The 19,387-nt window shown below is 51.1% G+C and overlaps 7 protein-coding genes across 7 annotated transcripts; 5 read left to right on the top strand and 2 right to left on the bottom strand.

Moving 5' to 3' along the window:
* Positions 1 to 157: 157 nt before the first annotated feature.
* On the bottom strand, positions 158 to 1,042 carry ACET3X_008072 (uncharacterized protein; the record flags this gene model as incomplete). The annotated part of the gene is made up of 3 exons (XM_069455012.1): positions 158 to 762; positions 814 to 961; positions 1,013 to 1,042. 3 exons carry the CDS (start codon positions 1,040 to 1,042, stop codon positions 158 to 160), a joined length of 783 nt encoding a protein of 260 aa, XP_069303674.1.
* Positions 1,043 to 1,262: 220 nt separating this feature from the next.
* On the top strand, positions 1,263 to 2,089 carry ACET3X_008071 (uncharacterized protein; the record flags this gene model as incomplete). The annotated part of the gene is made up of 2 exons (XM_069455011.1): positions 1,263 to 1,325; positions 1,445 to 2,089. The coding sequence occupies 2 exons, from the start codon at positions 1,263 to 1,265 to the stop codon at positions 2,087 to 2,089; spliced, it is 708 nt and encodes a 235-aa protein (XP_069303673.1).
* A 235-nt stretch (positions 2,090 to 2,324) lies between these two features.
* ACET3X_008070 (uncharacterized protein) lies at positions 2,325 to 3,406 on the top strand. The gene is made up of 2 exons (XM_069455010.1): positions 2,325 to 2,524; positions 2,573 to 3,406. Exons 1-2 carry the CDS (start codon positions 2,418 to 2,420, stop codon positions 3,258 to 3,260), a joined length of 795 nt encoding a protein of 264 aa, XP_069303672.1. The 5' UTR covers positions 2,325 to 2,417; the 3' UTR covers positions 3,261 to 3,406.
* Positions 3,407 to 7,960: 4,554 nt separating this feature from the next.
* ACET3X_008069 (uncharacterized protein) lies at positions 7,961 to 8,263 on the top strand (the record flags this gene model as incomplete). The annotated part of the gene is made up of 2 exons (XM_069455009.1): positions 7,961 to 8,111; positions 8,163 to 8,263. 2 exons carry the CDS (start codon positions 7,961 to 7,963, stop codon positions 8,261 to 8,263), a joined length of 252 nt encoding a protein of 83 aa, XP_069303671.1.
* Positions 8,264 to 8,490: 227 nt separating this feature from the next.
* ACET3X_008068 (uncharacterized protein) lies at positions 8,491 to 10,243 on the bottom strand (the record flags this gene model as incomplete). The annotated part of the gene is made up of 4 exons (XM_069455008.1): positions 8,491 to 8,502; positions 8,551 to 9,244; positions 9,293 to 9,728; positions 9,781 to 10,243. The coding sequence occupies 4 exons, from the start codon at positions 10,241 to 10,243 to the stop codon at positions 8,491 to 8,493; spliced, it is 1,605 nt and encodes a 534-aa protein (XP_069303670.1).
* A 1,926-nt stretch (positions 10,244 to 12,169) lies between these two features.
* ACET3X_008067 (uncharacterized protein) lies at positions 12,170 to 13,615 on the top strand (the record flags this gene model as incomplete). Its single annotated transcript, XM_069455007.1, has 1 exon — positions 12,170 to 13,615. The coding sequence occupies one exon, from the start codon at positions 12,170 to 12,172 to the stop codon at positions 13,613 to 13,615; it is 1,446 nt and encodes a 481-aa protein (XP_069303669.1).
* A 1,341-nt stretch (positions 13,616 to 14,956) lies between these two features.
* ACET3X_008066 (uncharacterized protein) lies at positions 14,957 to 18,372 on the top strand. The gene is made up of 3 exons (XM_069455006.1): positions 14,957 to 15,663; positions 15,712 to 17,793; positions 17,860 to 18,372. The coding sequence occupies exons 1-3, from the start codon at positions 15,252 to 15,254 to the stop codon at positions 17,970 to 17,972; spliced, it is 2,607 nt and encodes an 868-aa protein (XP_069303668.1). The 5' UTR covers positions 14,957 to 15,251; the 3' UTR covers positions 17,973 to 18,372.
* Positions 18,373 to 19,387: the final 1,015 nt, after the last annotated feature.

The raw sequence follows: 19,387 nt of genomic DNA, 5'->3' as shown, positions 1-19,387 counted from the left end.
TGGTAATAATGCACGAACACGCACCATGCCAGAAGCAGGGGACTTGGACAATCCATACCGCTATTGGTACATTCATTCATGACTATCATGCAGGCCTCAGCTACTCGATGAGCAGAGGCCTTTGGTCGTGATATCCGGCCTTTGCCTACACTCCTCTCTACACAACCTGGGTGCCGTATCCCCTGATCCTGTCGGCGAATGCCCAGCTCTGGTTCTCCAGCTTCACATTCTCGTCGAGATCAACACCGTCCTTTGTGATGACGGCAATCGAGTACTTGTCCATACTCCTGGCATCTCTGTAGAAGAGAACCTTCATGCACTCCTTGATCTTCTCTACTGCTTGTTCCCGCGTGACGTTCTCTACGGCGGCCTCATCGGGCAGTATCGTCCTCAGGATTGGCTGGGCGAGATGTGCACCGAAGCCAGTAGCCAGCGATGGTGATGAAAAGGTGGTGCCGAGAAGGTCTGCGCTTGCAAGGAAGGGCTTCTTATCGCCGTCCATGCCCACGATGAGCAGGTGGTTCCACAACGGGTCGAACTTTGAGCGACGGTTGTACATGACTTTGGCGAGGTAGGTATGGAGGTTCTTGGCGTTCAGCGAGTTCTCGGAAGAGGAGTAGTTCTCGCGGATGTCGAGTGAGTTGAGTAGGCGGTCCAGGTACTGCATGTCCGAAACATCGCCGCCGAAGCCTACGACTACCTCGTCATTGAACTTTCGTAGGCGCTTGACGTCGGTGAAGCGAGCAAGCGAGCCATATGAAGCTATAGTCGTTTGTCAGCCAGATGCTCACTACCAGTTGTGTCGTGCCGTACCCAGGTTGTCTGCGGCAATGACTACGCCATCCTTGAACTTGGCTGCAAGGACCGAGGTACCGGTCACAATCGGGCTCTGGGTGTGCTGGTTCGGGCCGCCAGTGGAGAAATGTGAAGGATCGTAGGCGCCGTATACATCGTCTCTAGGCTATGATGTATTAGTACCGTTGCTGTTTGGGGCGGCGGGCGGAAGACATACACGACCCCAAGCTTGTGGAAGATGGTTCATGGTGACGGTGGTGAGTGGAACGGCGGTTTGGAGAGTGTGGTTTGTTCGGGGATCGGAGAGACTGCTACGGTGCAGTGAGCTCAAAGGTGAGGTTGTTGTTACAATGTTGGCCAGGCAGTCGGTGGTTGCGCAGCTCACCCGCCAAGCCATGGAGTTGGCCCAAGCTTCCGCATACTGAGGTCAATCCGAGATGATCGTCTACAAGCATTGCGCAACCAAAATGCTCAGAATCGACTACCCAGACAGTGACGAGGAGGACGTCGTACCCGCAGCCAAGCCACAGGTGAGACTCACAAATGTACACCAAGGGCTCTTGTGGCTACTAATGTAGAGTTGACCAACATTTCTGCAGCAGTTGCGCCGATTTCAGAGCCTCTTTCCGCTCCCACGCCCCTCGAACAGCCGCCTATCTCATCAGGTCCAGTGAATGGCCCAGCCCAAGGTCCGGCCGTTTCGCCGCCTCCAGAAGAAAATATCGCCTCAAATGACGTTGCGCCAGGCTCACCGTATGCCAACACACGCGCTCTGATTCAGAACCTTACGTTACCCATCGTACCGAACTTCAACATACCACCTTCTCCGCCCGGATCGCCGCCTCAGAGAGCGACGAAGAAGTTTGCGCAGTTCCTAGAGCTCAAGAAGAAGGGACAGCATTTCAACCAGCGCCTGGAAGGCTCGTCAGTGCTACGCGATCCGGGGCATACGCAGAAGTTGATGGACTTTGCGGGAATTAGCGAACAAGACTCATACACATCCACACTACCAGAAGATGTTGCCATACCACCAATATTTCCGGAGTGGGCGTACGTGGAGGAACTGAAAGCCTCACAGAAGCGCATCTCCAAGACCAAAGAGCAGGAAAAATCCAAGGCACCAAGAGAAGCTCTCGAGTTTGTCTCCGCGTCCAAAGACGCGTCGAGCTCTACCACAGGAAAGCGCAAGGAGTTGGAACATAGAGGAAAGGACGACCGGAGTTCAAGGAGCAAGTTGGAGAGCAGGTCGAGATCTCCAAAGAGAAGGCGGTCGAGGTCCAGAGAAAGAAGGTGATGGAGATGATTGTACATTAGCAACAAAGTTCAGTAGCGCGATAACATGGTAGTCCTGACTGAAATCCACATTTCAAGTTTGCAGGCTATTCGAGTAATATTCGAAACATGACTGAGACCAATCCTACATATGCTTCGACGCGGTCTCAAGTGTATGCTCTCACTACATCAGCGCCAAGACACTAGCGCGTGGAAGCTCCAGGCATTCGAGCTGCGTAACTCCAGAGCTTCGACACCAACAAATAGATCCGCCGCCGTAACCCACAACCCTCCGATATCGACGAGACTTCCCACAGCCCACTTCGAATCCACGCCTATACAACTCAGCAATGGCCGCGCTCTACACCGGTGCACCCCCGCAAGGTGGCCCAGGCTATTCGTTCAACCAGACCCCCAGAACTGTCCCATCAGGCGAGCGGCAACATGGTTTCTACCCGTATGTGTAGCTTTCATACTGGATACGTACAAGCCTAACAAGAACCAGCTACACCGACAACGGCGGATCAACACTAGGCATCTCCGGCGCCGACTTCGCCATCCTCGCAGGTGACACACGTTCGACATCCGGCTACAACATCAACACACGATACGCACCCAAGCTCTTCAAGATCGGCGGCGAGGGACCAGACAACAAGGGCGCCCGGATAGTCCTGTCGGTAGTCGGCTTCGCCGCAGACGGTGATGCGTTGAAGGAGCGTCTCGACACCATTGTCAAGATGTACAAGTACCAGCACGGAAAGCCCATGACCGTGTCCGCCTGCGCACAACGACTCAGCCACATCCTCTACAACAAACGCTTCTTTCCCTACTACGTACACGCCATCTTGGCCGGTCTGGACGAGGAGGGCAAGGGTGCGTTGTACTCCTACGACCCAGTCGGCAGCTACGAGAGGGAGCAGTGCAGGGCGGCTGGTGCGGCCGCATCACTCATCATGCCCTTCCTGGACAACCAGGTCAACTTCAAGAACATGTACGAGCCAGGCAGCGGCACAGGTCACGAACTCAAGTCAAAGCAAGCACAACCGCTACCGCGGGACCATGTCGAGGATCTGGTACGGGACGCCTTTACAAGTGCGGTCGAGAGGCACATTGAGGTCGGTGATGGTCTCCAGATGATGATCATCACCAAGGAGGGCATAGCCGAGACCTTCACCCCGCTCAAGCGGGACTAAGACGGTGCGGTAGGCAGATCGAGGGTGGGGTATCTTCACGAATATGATGATTTCAAGACACCGAGTAGATGTATGAATGGCATGATGAAATGCTATCGAAGACTAAGAATCAAACGTTTGCAAGGCTAATGTCAGACGAACTCTATATCCTCTCCATGCTTTTATCTTATATGCGAGTGCTCGTTTGTCTGCAGTCGAGGCGCCTGCCTGATACCTTTGGGCACTTGGACAGCTAACAAACTCACGTACTCCTATCTTCTAACCTCTTGTCACGGAGGCCTTTAGCATACCAACAAGCTCTGTGCTATCTACTATGTAAGTGGTCGATATTGGGACGCCACTCCTCTTTGTAACATTTCTACAGATCTCTCTTTAACTCCTCTATCGATTGCTCTTGTACCCGTCATCTATTCTTGTGGAAGAGCTCACTCTACTTTACAGAGGGGTAACAAGCAAAGACATCCCAAGGATACGCCACTCCGCAGAGCTACTCAGTAGTATTATATTGCACTTCCTGTCTAGGCACAACCCCTCACTTCACAGCAACAAAAAGGATCATACAAGATAACACCGCAAAATGGCCTAAGCCACAGCAAAAAGAACAATCACCCTTAATGTATTAAGTTCATGCCGAAAACCCCGTACTACAACTCCTAAAGCAAGATCTTGTACGCTCCGAAGATGCCATGCAAGACCAAACCTTAGAAGAAGCGTACATGGGTTTTATCACGACTCGAACCCGAGTCTTCTAATCTGAATGGGTAGCGACCCCATTCAGACTGGAAGATACAGGTCGCCGGCCGACCAATGGGTATTCCAGCCGCATTGATGAGAGAGTGGAGCTGGATCGAGGGTTATGTAGCGAGAGAAAGTATGGGGTTGCATGGTTTATACAAAGGATAGTGGTAGAGATGGATGGGTGGACTGGTGGGAGGGGGAGGTGAAGGTGAGGGTAGATGTTTGCAATTTTGGTGGTTGACGATGAGCTGTGCGTGGGCTGGCTGTGGGAAGCGAGAGGGTTGATAGTGAGAAAGATGATGGAGAGAAAGATGACGAGGCGTGGAATCGGACAAACGGGTGGCTTTGAGAAGAGACTGATGTCGTGGCGACAAAATCATTTATGTACCAACGGAATAGGTTAGTTGCAACATTGAGATGTTGTCAACAACAACCTAGTTGCTCGAGTAGACAGATATATAGAGATAGGACAGTAGACATAGCTACCAGGTTTGTATATGGCGAAGTTCGAGTAGAGAGCGTTCCGTTTACGCGAGCTCAATCATAGCCGGAGACAAACGCGATATCTTTAATGACGAAGAACCTGATAGAGAGTAACAAAAAAGGTGAACTCATACTAAGCTGCGATTGACACCATGTGAAGTAAATGTCTTGTCAGTTGAGCGCATCTCAAACACTTCCCAATAACGCTGCAGCCGACTTCCTTGTACTTCTTTTTGGAGAACTTGTAGTTGAATTGACGGTACCTAGGTATGCTTGATAGAGGATATGGCGTTAGTCCGGAGGACAAACAGTAGGTTGATGGCAACACTCTGCTACCTTCGTGCCGGCTGTTTTATGGTAATTCAACGATAAGAACTGTGAACTGCAATGCGGTAAACAAATAAAGTTTATGAGCCAGGGAAGATATTGATAACCGAGGTCTCTACCTGGGAGGCCATGGAAGGCCAGCATGATAGGTTGAAGCTGTATGTTGAAGAAGAATGACAGGAAGTTCTTGTGTGGCATGTGCGCCCCTGACTCGACGCGCTAGCCCGCCCCCACAACGTCACCGGCCAGCACCTCCGCGCATTCCGATCCATCGCTCGAGCTATGTGACTTCTCACACGATTCATTCATCCAAACCCAAGCGATCTAGGTTCCCTCGATGCTATGATATGAGATACAAAAAACAAGCTCTCCCGTCGAAAACCCAAACCTGGGGAAGGCGCAGATGCGGCACGCGTCGCTTCCCGAATCTCATCTAAACAGATTGCTTTCGATAACTCTTCGCCCTAAGACCTGGTCGACTCGCCCGATGGCACTAGGTCACGATACCTCGTAAGGCTCGTTGACACTGTGCGCTTTCTCAGCAGCTTGTGATTCCGAACTGCGCGCCTCCTGTCGTCGCTCATCGCCAACAAGTACAGCCACGTGAACAAGAGTAGACAGGCCCTTATTGTAGCTCACAGAAGTGCATCAATGAGTTCTTCGCTCTGTCCAGAGGACTTCACCCACCAACCCGGTGGGAGCTTTATCCGGTGGCTCCTAGTACACGCATTATACACAAGAAACCCTTCACGACACTTACACACACCAAAGCATGCATATAGAGCGAACCCAGGACCAGACTTCCGTGTGGTCACCCACAATCGACCGATTTCTGCGGTCTGGCCAATATCCACACCGGCTGCAGGACGTTACACGTGGAGAGCAAAACCCGGGTTTCGCAATAACAAGCTTTACCTTCATATAAACTCAAGTCACACGACGGTGCCATACTCTACAGATGTACGTTCTGGGCTGTAGTCGCACGGATCGGAACCACGGGCTGGACTTCATCTGTAAGCGAGCATGATGTCTACTTTCTGGTGCATAGGGAAATGAGTATAAAGAGGTCGTAGGTACGAGACCATTTCGATGCCACCCCAGTGAGAATCTACCATTTGTCTTTCTTCATTCATCCGACTATTGTCGATAACCTGAACCATGAAGAGCGCGATCATCTTGACTGGCGTCGCTGCCTTCGCAACACAGGTAGCATCTCACGCGATATTCCAAGACCTTTGGGTCAACGGCAAAGACCAGATAAGTACTCTCGACCCATGCAAGATGCCACTAACACCCGTTCACCAGTCGACTTGCGCAAGGCTTCCCAACAGCAACAGCCCCGTCACATCGGTAGCAAGTAATGACATCCGCTGCAACGCCAATAACGGACCAGCAGCCTCGAAATGCAGCGTCCCTGCCGGTGGCACAGTGACTGTAGAGATGCATCAGCAGAACGGCGATCGGTCCTGCGCAAATGAGGCTATTGGCGGTGCCCACCACGGCCCCGTACTTGTCTATATGTCGAAAGTCGCAGACGCGTCCACAGCTGATGGATCTACCCCCTTCTTCAAGATCTTCCAGGATACATGGGCGAAGAACACTGCTGGTGGTGGTGGCTCGGACGATTATTGGGGTACAAAAGACCTGAACAAAAACTGTGGAAAGATGGACGTGAAGATTCCAGCGGATCTGGCCCCGGGAGACTATTTGCTGAGAGCGGAAGCTATTGCGCTGCATTCTGCATCTGGCGCCGGCGGCGCTCAATTCTACATTACCTGCTACCAAATCACTGTAACCGGTGGTGGTTCATCTTCGCCTGCTGGTGTGGCTTTCCCCGGAGCCTACAAAGCTACTGATCCTGGCATCCAGATCAACATCTACCAGAAACTCGCGTCATATGTCGCTCCCGGTCCGGCAGTCGTAGCAGGTGGTACTGAAGCCGTTGCTGGAAGTGCTGGGTCTGCTGTCACTGCTACTGGTGGAGCGCCGGTTGCCACAGTTACTGCAACCACGATGAAGACGTCTGCAGTAGCCACATCTGCTCCCGCTGTGCCAACGAATGGAGGTGGTGCTGGCTCATGCTCGGTCGCAAAGTACGGTCAGTGCGGCGGAAATGGATACACTGGATGCAAAACCTGTAAGTTGACTCAACTCGGGTACTCAAGGACAGGCTTATACTGACCATGTGTAGGTGCTTCAGGGCTTGCCTGCAAGGCCGGAGGTGACTATTACTCGCAGTGCGTCTGATCAGCTTGATGGCAGGGTTTGGTAGACTTATTAAGCTTCGCAAAAATGCTCAGATATCTCTGCAAGTGACAACTGCGTAATTCCTATTGCTCCTTTCCTGTTGTTGAAGACCTTGATGGCGGAACTAGGATTAGACGGGAATGACAGCGCCCTTCCATACCTTCACCACATCTCCTGTGCACTCGGAATAAGGTTGAGCATTTACATGCGCTACCCAGTCTCGTCGTGCAACAGACGCCCTTCACGGTACTCATGCGTCTAGCGCCAGCCCTTCGTATCGGCATAGCAGTAAGCATGAACACCTGCCCCTCTTTAGCTCGAATCTTCACCGGCATACCGCATACATCTTCAACTCCGAACATTCTACATCACGCTCATCCAGCCACACCGGCACATGCAATGGATAATGAATGATTGTCGCGTCTGGAACAAGCATTTAACTTTTGAAAATAAGCCTGACGCGTATATCGTGACTCCTACATGCAATGGTGGTAGGGCTGTGGCTTCGGCATTGGACGCCTAACGTTGCTGCCTAGGCACCATGATGAGTGTGCACTCGCTTACCAGAACCACCACGTAACAACTCCGAACCATGCAGACATATTTTCCGGGATGGAATTTGTGGCTTACACTGTATGATGAGCGGTCAGTCTCCATTCCGACGGCACACCGGGCAGGCAAAGGGCAATGACGAGTCTAGGTAGGGTATTCTGATTGATCGGTGGTGTCATGAGAATTTTGCATATAAGATGGTTCATGGAACGTTGATAGAGAAGTCAACCCAGCTACAGAAGAGCAGAAGCAAAGCGAAACCATAGCACAATTGCCTCAGTCTTTCCAATAACTTCAAGTGTCATCAAAACGACATCTATTTACGAAATCCACCTACAACGTCCATCATCGCAATGTCTTCTCCCTTCAACAAAACTTCTCCTACCGATCTGCCACGCTACTCCACTACTGCACCACCACCATACACATCATCCGACGCGAACTCATTGATGTCAACAAAGTCAACATCAAAGAGTATTCTGGCGAAGATGTTGAACCGGAAGTGTAAGTTGACACACCCTGCTGAACTCGGGATCTCGCTAACGCCGACAGCAGCATATGAAGCGACGTCGCAATCAAGCAGCCAAGTGCAGAAGAAATCGGAAGAAAAAGAAACAAGAGCTGCGGCGCGAGCGGCATACTTCGCTGGTCTCTAGGGAAGCTACTATTGCTGAAGAGAGGGAGGTTATCTGGAGTATTGCGAAGTTTCAGTGATTGAACATTTCGTGTGCTTACAGCATACGGGCTGAAGCTTTGAAGAAGCCATCTCAGGCTTGTTCAATGTTGGGTTGAGTTTTCGGTATATGCCGGTGCCCGGTGTCATATGGCTTCCAAGATTGTGTCGCGTTTTCATTTCCTTGTCATAGTAGTATCCTTGTATCGCTTAGAATATGTCCTGGTAAAGTTAGCAAGCCCTAGATTTATTTACGTTTATTTGTCTTACCGTGTTGTTCCACGTTGCATTATCCAGCCAATTCAGAAAGTCCTCGCTCTCAGTCGGTATAGGTTCCAAGCCCTCAATCATGGGCATGTCGAAGAAGCCTTGCCCCGCCCCAGTCATAGCTGCAGTTTCATCGCCTTGTCCTTGCCCACTGTTTGTTGGAGGCACGTAATTGAGAACTTCCTCGAGCACCAGTGCAAGCATCTTGTTGAGTTCGCTGCATAGCTTGTGGTTTCCGTCGCCGGGAAGAACTATCCATTCCAGACACGAAGTTAGCACGGAAAGATTTCGGATGACATCTGCTCGGGTTATTGTATCAGGCAGTGATACGCCTTCAATCGTGCATCTTCGAAGCTCTAGTGCCAGGACACCGGCGGCCGGGGAACAGTAGAATAATATGACGGTGGGGAAGTGACGACGAGTTTCGTAATCGCCGTTTTGCGGCTTGGTTGACACAAGGGATGTGACGAGTAGTTTTAGCGACACCTCCAGTAGCGTTGGGAGCGCTTGTTGCGTAATCCGGTGAAGTAGACGTTGCGTTTGGAAATGGACATGCAGGTAGTCCAGATAATAAGCGATTAGTCGCATGGCTAGGCCAGGACCACGCCCCACCCATGCGGCCTCTTCCGTGTAGGTGTCATATCTAAGGTGCGTTGGCAATGCGTTCCACCATGCTGCACATTCAGCCGATATCGCTCTGACCGCGTTAGCAAAATGTAGAGAAGAGATCGAGGGCCAGACGTACTCCACGTTCCGCACCACATCACTATCCTTTTCACCTGCCAGACTCTGCTCTAGCAGTCTCTCTTTGAACACGGCGAGCTGACACCTCATTCTGCCAAAAGTAGCAGGGTGAAGATGTCCTTCTGTGTTCCAGCCTGCGCTGTCTAGCTTCGAGAGCTCAGCATTGAGTACGTCTGGATCTTCCGAGGTCACAGCCTGATCGCTAATGTCCAATAACATCTTGCGGTCACTGTACCTCCAACCCATCATAGGAGGTCGTCCATAGAACACAGCTAGGCTTTTGTCGGAGCGATATATTGCTGCGTAGAGTCGCCTTCTGAATTCGCGCATAAAGAACGGTTCTGCGTTGGTACCATCTACGTTACAGGCTTCGCAATGTATGCCTGCGGCGTAAAGAGCGGAAACGCTGTCACCCATACGCCTCCATGAAGCATGATCTAGACAGGTTAGCAATTGTGACGTAGCTCTCAGGAGTATAGATTGACGCACGGTTGTCTCCATAGAAACTACTAACTACCATCATGTTGATGTAGACGAGACATGTCATGAGCTCATTCACGGCGCCATGCGTTTGGCAGATGTTGATGCACGTGTTGGTTGCGTGCATTACGTCTTCGATGAACTCCTCCCGGTTCATTTGCTTGCCGTCTTCTAGCATAAACAGAGGATCGTTAGGTGATGTGTATTGGGCATTAGAGCCGGCAACCGCCAAGATCAAGCCTAGCACCTCCCATCTCAAGTTTTTTCCTGTGAAGAGCGTGTGAAATTCCGACGGTCGCATATCTGAAGGGATCTTCATTGGTCGAGCGGAGTTCCTTGTTATCTCAGCGTACAGAGGATATACGTGACTACCAGCAGTGTGGAGTTGTTCTACGTCTTTACGCAGCTGTGGCATTGCGGAGAGGAAAAGTGGACCAACCAGAGCAGGATCCTTGTGCATATCAAAGTACATATTGAGAGATCTTTCGAAAAAGGAAAAGGGCTGAAGAGTAGACACTATCGTGTCTCCTAGTGAAAACTGGCAGTGCCGATGTCCCATACCTCTACTCGATGCCGAAGGGGTTATACTCAGCCTCTCAGATGGCTGTTCATGCACTGTGTCTGGCAAGGGGTGCTCCTCTGTGAAGACAGCAGCATAGCTTGTGGAACCTAAGAAGAAGTTCCTTGATGGATTGGGCCCGCTTTGTGTTGTTCTTGTAGCAGATTCTGGAGGGGTAGGCCAAGGGACAAACCCAGCATCGTTCCTCAATGTTGGCGGACTCAATGTCAGCGGTGTCAGCCTTCCCTGACTGAACGATGAAGCATGCCCATCTAACCTCCGACGACGCGGCTCTGGCTTCTTGCGTGGAGTACCAGCAGGCTTGGTCATAGGGTTGGGATGGTAGAAGCAGTGCTCTGTCATCCCACGAGCTTGACACTTTGAGCATGTCGGCGTGGCATGGTCGCACTTGATTTTCGATATGCGACATGGTTCGCACGACCTATGAATACAGCATTAGTTCCCATCTACAAAGCATCTCATTTCGATTACGACAGTCGGGATGACTAACCTCGGCTTCCCGTTCCTGCGCAGCATAACGGCTGATTCTTCGGACATTCCGGTGTTGTAGTAGCAGTTTGTAGAAGGCCCCGTCGCGCCCAAAACTTACGTATCACTGAACATTGAGCGTACACTCGTGCAGTCCGATCAATTATTCCGGCACCAGCTCCCGGTCGTGAAAGCAAAATGAGGGCCGTGCCAGGTTTTGATGGTAGCGGCTAGCGCCCCACAGTCTCTCATGCCATTGGCTGTTCACATCGAGGAGAGGACGCCTAAACGAAGATCTGCGGTTTCTTGCCCGATGGAACTGAACGCGGATTATAAGACGGGTACGCGGAGTATCGGAATGAACTACGGAAGTTTGACTTTCCCAAGTCTTCTTTCCCGCAATATGTTCTGGAGGTGTTCGCATGTTTTCGTCCTAGCAGAATACATACGTAAGTAGGTTGCGAAGCATAAGTCAATGCAGGCCTCTAGCTTTTGTGTTTAATATAAGTTATCGGGGGGAAGCTACTTTGTAATCTTTAAGTGCGGACCAGAGAATTGTAGATTAAACGCCCAGTTCGATGGTATATCTAGGTAAGCGATGCGCAAAAGACTGACATTGGTACTGCTCAAATCGTGACGGTGATGTAACCATGATGGTTTGGTAGCAGGAACATTAGAAGTACTGATTGTGATTGCGACCGCGAACCTTTTGCTAAATTACCTGCAAAAGAATCATGCAGGAGCTACCAGCATCCAACAGTAGCGACATTCAGTACTTTTAGCAGAATTCCATCGGACACTAGTGTGCGCCCTAGGTGCATACGACGTACGTCACAGCATGCACCGTGGAGGCGTAGTGATGGCCAGTAGCATTTCCATGCCGTTGTTGTTGATTCGACTCGTGTTCAGGGCGTTTTGTGGTGCGATATAATAATTCAGAGGAGATGTGCTTACGCTGAAGTTGACATATAGCAAAGATAGTTAACAAAGTCCGGCGTTGGACGTTGAGGAAGTATGCACGCGATGAGGCTTGCTTCTAATCAAGCTCGTGTCGCAGCCATTGCCGCATGCCGCGCTTAGTTTCGGCACCTGGTTTCTATTCGACATGGGGCATGGCGAGCGAGTTAGTATTAGTGCTTTGCCGAATGCAGAAACTCGCACCGGCGTAGTGCCTCCCAGCCGCTGCACAACTAGTGACCTCCACACTGCAGGGCATGCGGCGGCAACATCTTGACATGATAGTCTTGCGAATTCCTTCGTTCCTGGTGATTGAGTTTTCTTTTTGTCTCTTATTTGTTGCAAGGTCTGTAGCTGCTGGGCGTCATGTCAGTTTCACCTCAGCAAGATACCATGTCTGCAAAAGAAATCCGAATTCGCCCAGCGGGCTGGGGGAACGCTCCCGCAGAAGAGCGGTTCGTGCTCTCTGATATGGACCACACGATGCCAAAGATCTATGTCCAGATCGTAGAAATCTTCAAGTTTCCACAAACCATTGATAAGGCAGCCATTGTGGACAGCATGACCAAGGGTTTGGAGTTTACCTTGAGTCAGTTCCTCATCCTTGCTGGCGGCTTGAAAATGGATGCGGAGAACGGTCGACTGTGGGTGACAAAGAAGAAAGACAGTGAAGCCAGTCTGTTCGTGCAGGACTTGGAGGACACCTTCCCGTCGTTCGATGAGCTTGATAAGAATGATTTCCCCGCCGCAACTTTCAAAGGTCACATGCTCTTGCCGAAGGCGGTGACAGAGAAACAGCTGTTCTCGCCTCTTGGGGACAACCAGCAAGACGATCTCATCATATCGACGTTTCAGATCAACTTCATCAAAGGCGGTCTTATACTCGGTGTGGCTATTCACCACAACTGTTCCGATGGCCCAGGATGCGACGGATTTCTCACTACTTGGGCGCAGAACTCTGCAGCAGTAGTCAATGGAAGTCCTTTCCAAGCACTGCCTCAGGGCATAATGAACCGATCGCGTCTCAGTGCGAAGAAACCGGAAGCCGCGCGATGGAAAGAACTTGACCGCAAGTTTCCTGTGCTCAAGGATGGCGGTGGACCCCCTCCACCGCCACCGGCTGATTTCAAGATGCCCGAATTGGCTATCCGGATGTGGCATTTTCCTAAGAGTAAGACGGAGGAACTCAAATCTCGAGCGATGACAAAGACGGGAGAAAGTTGGATCTCGACGTACGATGCAATCATGTCGGTTCTCTGGAAGAGCATCACACGATCCAAGCTCGACCTTTTACATCCTGACCTTACCAAGAAGGTCATACTGGTACATGCGGTCAATACACGAAAGGTCTTGGACCCGCCCTTGCCAGAGACAATGATGGGCAATGCCGTTGCGCTTCCCCGCATGGAGCCAATCAAGATCTCTGAACTCATCGCCGAAAACAATCTTCCGGAGCTTGCGCAAAGAGTGCGAAACTCGATCAAGACCATCACTCCGCAGTATGTTGCCGAGCTGCCTGAGTGGATTGCAGGACTAGACGATAGGCGATGGATAAGCATTAACATGAGCTCATTTCTGGGTATGGACTTGGCGGGTACGAGCTGGCAAGGCATGAGTGTATACCAGAAACATGATTTCGGTTTTGGTGTTGCGAAAGCCATCCGTTTTCCGGATCCCCAGTTTGAGGGCTATGTATTCGTATATCCGAGTAGGGCGGATGTCAAAGACAATGCCATCGACGAAGGTATCGAGGTATGCGTGTGCTTGGAAAAAGGTTGCCATGATCGATTGATGAGGGACGAGGAGTTGCTCAGGTATGCACAGCCTCGTGGTACGTAGGCAGAACCTGTTTCGAATAGTATTTTATGGCTCTTGTTCCGACTGTCAGCAAGGATACAATGTCTTCGTGTTTCCTCCAGGTCGTGGTACTTGGCAACAAGAGGCAGTTCCGGACTACCTGGTTCCGCATCTGCGTCAGCTGCTCTTTCATTCATTGGATTACGTACGATTTTGTTCACGCATTCACGAAGTTGCAGCATGCGATGCGTCCTTTCGAGGTATTTTCGAGCATCCCATCGATAGTCTTGGAAGCAATGCCGATCGCGGCCCGGTTACTCCCACGTGGTCAGGCATGCTGTGCATCTCTCACCTCCTTGTGGGGACTGTGTGAGGTTCGAATGTAAAACGATAATACACCCAACACCTCCTGTGGCGCAGTCCACTTTTGACGCTAATCGTTGTCTCGTGGTGCGTGGTGGAAGCCCGTCATGCGAAGATCATGTTCCTCATCGGTTGTACCCACACCTCTAGACCCGTTTGGGCATAGCCCCTATAGGAGGATGTGATTCCGAGCGCCCTCCCAGATATGAGCACACGCATAGCGGCAGACATACAACTGTCCACGGCATTTTGGGCGTGTTTTTCCTTTGCGATATTGAGAGAACCTGGCAATCGTGTCTCTAGGGGTTTTACTTCAGATATGCGAGTCAAGCACGTCGAGCAATACACCATGCGCGACAGCCGCTTCATCGTTCGGCTTACCTTTCCTTGCACCACTGTGCGTTGGCAGCCGACAGGCCATCTTACAAAGAGTGCTCACATCCCATCGATGCGCGCATCCGGATAGAAACAATGGTATGACATATTACCGGAGCAAAGCAATTGGACTGGGTTCCCGCACATATGTCACACCCCGCAGCATGAGCTGGCAGCTTGTCAACCGGTGAGCACTGCAGAGCCGCACTAGGTCGGAACTCGCAATTGCTCAACCAGCCATCACCTTCAGTACGACCTTCATTCGTTCCACCAAGGCTGCATTTGATGAGGTTCGGCTTAGCGAACAAGGCGCAGGCTGTGCACCGCATAAACTTATGCCTGAGGCACGTCGAGGCGGCTGGGGATAACTCCCATGTGTTTCAGAAATCGACTCACAGAATGAGCGAAAAGCGCGACTCGGAAGCGCAAAATTGGACGTGACCAGCCACTTTCGCGATTCTATTTCAGTTTCAAACAATCGGTGATTTTCAGCACAGCGCGGAGGCAGCACGAAGGTTGGTTGTGGTTTGGTGCGATCTAAAAGCTGTGCGGATGCATGCAGCTAAGCCAATAGCTTGCATTTGGCGGTTGTCCTTCACCGGTCCTCGCGGGGCAGCGTAAGATGGGCACGAATGCCACCAGACTAATCGCCGTCTGAACTTCTGACAATCAGCCATTCTGAGACAGATTCTTCTTGCGCGTCCTCCTCGAGTCGCGGTGGACGTCCCTCATTCTGGTCGGACCTGTCCCGCGCGTCGTTCCCTGTTGCGCATCGCTGTTCTGCGCGGGTACGAGCCGTTTTCCTTCCCGTCTTCACGATCTTCAGTCCGTGGGTCGCGCACCGGGACATCAACCCACACAGGATTCTCACAGCCGTCTGATGCGCAAGGTCTAGGGAGACCCTAACATCTATTCGGCCCCCAGCGGCCGCCTGCACACCATGTCGACATACCCTCAGCACTACCCCCCGTACCAGGAACAACCGGTTTTCATCGATCCGCATGCATTTGTATATGGCCAATTCGATAACCGACGGTCGAAAACGCCAACAGACTCCCTAATCAATCATACTGGACATTCCCCTGGCCCGCTTGCGACCCCACCACTTGCGAGCCGCAATTTATCGCAACAGCTGGAACTACCTCAAGATCAACCGCCCGAGTATATGCAATGGGAGAATGACAGTTCTTCGACTTCTCCCACGTCCGTAAGGACACCCGAAGGTTCATCCTTTGAGGGGGAGATGACCGATTTCTCACCCAATTACCACCACAACGGCAACACCATGTCAACCCAAAGTTCATATCACTCCATGCCCGCGGTAGATTCCAGCATGATACTCAGTGACCAAGGTTTGTTGTCTTGGACCAGCTCACATATCTCTGCTGACACCTTCACAGAGGTACAAGCGGCCTTCAACGCTACAATGGCTGATGCTCAACAATATCAGCAACAGTATGCTATGCAAACTCAACACTTGCACCACACTTCACCAGTACATCCTCAGACCAACATGTTCAACCACAACTACACCACTCAGCCACCTCGCCATGACCCTTGGAACGGACAAGCACCTTCGCGTTCTTCGATGGTTCCTCGATCCGGCCACGTCGTTTTCGACCCCGCGAGCGACCACATCAATTACTCAGACTATTTGATCGACGTGGACTCGTGGGCATCTCAATACACAGATCCTTCCTCCTTAATCTCGCCCAGCGAGCCTACTACATCGTTTCAAGGGGACCTATACTTCACGCAGGGGCAGAATATCTCTCATCGCTCGTACGACCATGTACCAAGGACGCAACTACCTACTCACCAGTCGATTGAGATGCAACTAACGCGTGCATCACCGCCGCCTGATCAGCATAATTTCGTCAATTACAACGCCTCGTCTAGTTTGTTTACGGATAATTACATCACCAGCAACCAATTTCCTGCCCCACCGTCGACGGCATCATCAACCGGCTACCACTCAAGGTCACCGTACCAGCCAGAGATAAGCCCTTCTGCGCCCAGTCCAGGAAGTTCCGACGGCATGTACTCCTCGTATCAGCATTCTGATCCTGGAATGATGTTCGACCAGTATCAGACTCAGTACACTCATATGCAACAACTGCCGCAGATACAACAAGCGCAACATCCTCCTATCAAGGCTGATTACCCCACCATGAGAAGTGTGCCAGAAACGAGCTTTAATGCATCTCCTGAGCCAGAATCGTCCCAGAGTGCCGCACAAAAAGCATTAGCGGCGAAGTCTGGGGGCAGGGCGTTGGGCACCCATCTCGAGCCAACTGTTGCCAAAGCAGCGCATGACATGCGCAAGATCGTTGCTTGCTGGCATTGCGTGTTGCAGAGAGATAAATGTGGACCAGGCGATATATGCGAGCGCTGTTTCAAGCGGTCACAGCGTCCAAATGCCGATTGTGGCCTTGGATGCAACCGGCTGAAGCTGATCGACTTGTCGCCGTACTTCCTTCCTTCCCTAGTCACGCAGATGCATGAGGACGCAAACCTGACGCACTTTGTGACTCAGTACATCCAGCAGTGGGGGAGCGTCGAACTCACCGTGATGATGACATGCGGCCAGGACAGTATGCCTCGGATACCAGTGAAGGTATACGAATTTATACCTCGTGGAGACGCTTTGTTGGTACAAATCCAGTACATGACCGATCCTATTACGCATACAAGAGTCGCGGTCCGGAAGCAAAGCCCAGCCTTAGGCATGGTACACATCAATCACAACGAAGAAAAGAAGTACGACAAGTACATCACCGATATTGTCGACCACCACCTCGATGCCTTTGGCGAACTCTGTTGGATGGAAGACGACAACGACTTCCAGCAGAAACTCTTCAAGTTGATGACGCGCGTGAAACCCAAATCGGAAGACGAAGCAAAGCTACTCCGCGAGATCTTCCGTCTCATTGTAGTAACCTTCATCATGTCACACACGCTCACTATCGCCGAAGAAACGAAAGTTGCCACACTGTCCCGTATGCACTCGTACAGCGGCCACAACTCCTACGTTGAAAACTACACGTCACCGCGCATGACCAACCGGCAACTCAAATACTTCTTCTCGCGCCTCCAACGCTCGATACAAACCACTGTCCTCAACAAGCTTCAGCAGATCTTCAAATCCTCCAAAGGTTGTGACAAATGGCTAGCGGCGTTTGTCGCGGTACTAGGAATGTGCATGGCGCTTGAAGACCAGCAAAAGACCATACATCTTGTCATGTCTACCAAGGCTACCACAGAGGGCTTGGATCAGAGAGATACCCAGAGCCAGGCGGACATCGCGTGTCGTGAGATTGACAAACGGATGCATTTCGTGCAGCAGATATTCCGATGGAAGTACAATCGCAAGCACAACCCTATGCGTGACGCAGATCACGACTGGGAGAAGGAGGCAGGCTTTGGAGATGCAGACAGTGTGAGCTTTGTGAGGCAGGTTGCGCAATTGGTCAAGGAGAATAGTGAGTACACCCAATACCGCTCCGGCGTGGGTATGCGGATTGGATCTGTTGCTAACAAGAATTCAGTTGATTTCCTGCAACAACGTCAGGCGGTGAGCATCTCGAGTGATAACCAGACAAAGTATACATCACGCCTTGTGGGGCAGTTTTTGCTTTCCTTCTGGCTTCCTAGCGTATAAGACGCCTTGGTTGATCGAAAGTCTTGACATCCATCTCGAGGCCGCCACCCAGCACTGCAGGCGTTTGCAGTATCTATTTGAGGTTGCCCCCTCAACACAATCTCCACGGTCTTCGTTTTAACGGTCTTTTACCACATTTTTTTTTGTCGCGTTCGAGCCTCCGCGATTAGGCTCACGCCCTCCCTTCTCTGCTTCACGCATACAAAATACGTTGAATGACCTTTTTTTGGTCCACGACTTTACGAGCTTCACTGCATTCATGCTTCTACGAAGAAGCGATTCATTCTTATACCCTTCGGTTTCGTCACGCAATGTCACGTTCTTTTCTTGGAGACCTGGAGGCCCTGCGTCCTTGTTTGTAGCAGCACCATCTCTCATGGATAGTCTAATGATATCACACTATACATAGTATATCTTGTTAACTGTATATGCCTGTGATGTGAGGCGAAGTTTTTTGCGTGTTGCCTCGTTTGCGACTGCCTTCGTGCTCGCGTATATTGACTACGGATGTTGTCACCTGCTCGTCTAATGATATATAGGAGACTTTTAACCAGTGCAAGCCAGCGCTCGAGACCAATACATCCATTCAGGTGCCAAGCAAAAGCCATCTCCAGAACAAAAACAATACCAACTAACCTCCTCCTGTGCTGACACCCCAAGACGGAAGAGATCCCGATGGCCTTTGCGCGTCGGCCGTACCTGCCCTATGCCGTGCAGTCACCATGATAACAGGATCTACCCCTAACGACCCGCAACGGCAGTGGCGCAATTGCAATCACCGATTAAGTTCCGTCTACATTGCTAGACCCACACTAAGATAGCACATTCAAGCATGCGTGCGCTGTTGCGAGCGCGAAAGCGATAGACTCAAGCCTTCAGCTCCAGCGTTTGATGCTAGTGGGAAGCTTTGGTGTGTCCCGAAAGTCTGGAAGGTGGAGGCGGGTGTTGGTGTGGTGGACTAGGGTATTCTTGCCTGGTCATGCAGGGTGATAAGTTTGAGCTAGGGAAGCCTGGATGGGAGCCTGGACTGAGGAGGTATTCGGACCGAGGTAAATTTAATAATCACGAGATGGTGTGTAGAGGTGAGGTATGTGATGAGTGGATGCAGTGATCTGTGAAGGTTGGGGAAGACGGAGATCATGGTTGAATATATGCATATTCGTGTATTGAACGAGTGATATACAGGAAGGAAATCTGTCTGAACAAATGAAAAAAAGGAAATGCTACCGATTAGGTAGTTGAACGCGCGCTACGAGCCCTCCCAGTCTCGTGAGTAATAGAAGAGGGGAAATGCTAAACGACAGGTGGTATACCGGGAACTCCATTGCGAAAATGCATAAGCAATCCGGACGTTCCAGCCAACATTACTTCCATTACCGACAAACGAAACGCGAACAGAGGAATTGAATATCCGA

Source organism: Alternaria dauci, chromosome 8, assembly GCF_042100115.1.
Source record: "Alternaria dauci strain A2016 chromosome 8, whole genome shotgun sequence".
In the NCBI taxonomy this organism is placed as follows: Eukaryota; Fungi; Ascomycota; class Dothideomycetes; order Pleosporales; family Pleosporaceae; genus Alternaria; species Alternaria dauci.
The sequence above is the reverse complement of the archived record's forward strand: the minus strand, read 5'-3'. Positions and strand labels throughout refer to the sequence as shown.

Excerpts from the sequence above, each read along its gene's own strand:
- ACET3X_008066 (XM_069455006.1), top strand. The coding sequence starts at position 15,252 with ATGTCGACATACCCTCAGCACTACCCCCCGTACCAGGAACAACCGGTT. Across the intron at positions 15,664-15,711 it reads CATGATACTCAGTGACCAAG|AGGTACAAGCGGCCTTCAAC; the intron begins GTTTGTTGTCTT and ends ACACCTTCACAG. Across the intron at positions 17,794-17,859 it reads GCAATTGGTCAAGGAGAATA|TTGATTTCCTGCAACAACGT; the intron begins GTGAGTACACCC and ends ACAAGAATTCAG.
- ACET3X_008070 (XM_069455010.1), top strand. The coding sequence starts at position 2,418 with ATGGCCGCGCTCTACACCGGTGCACCCCCGCAAGGTGGCCCAGGCTAT. Across the intron at positions 2,525-2,572 it reads CGGCAACATGGTTTCTACCC|CTACACCGACAACGGCGGAT; the intron begins GTATGTGTAGCT and ends AACAAGAACCAG.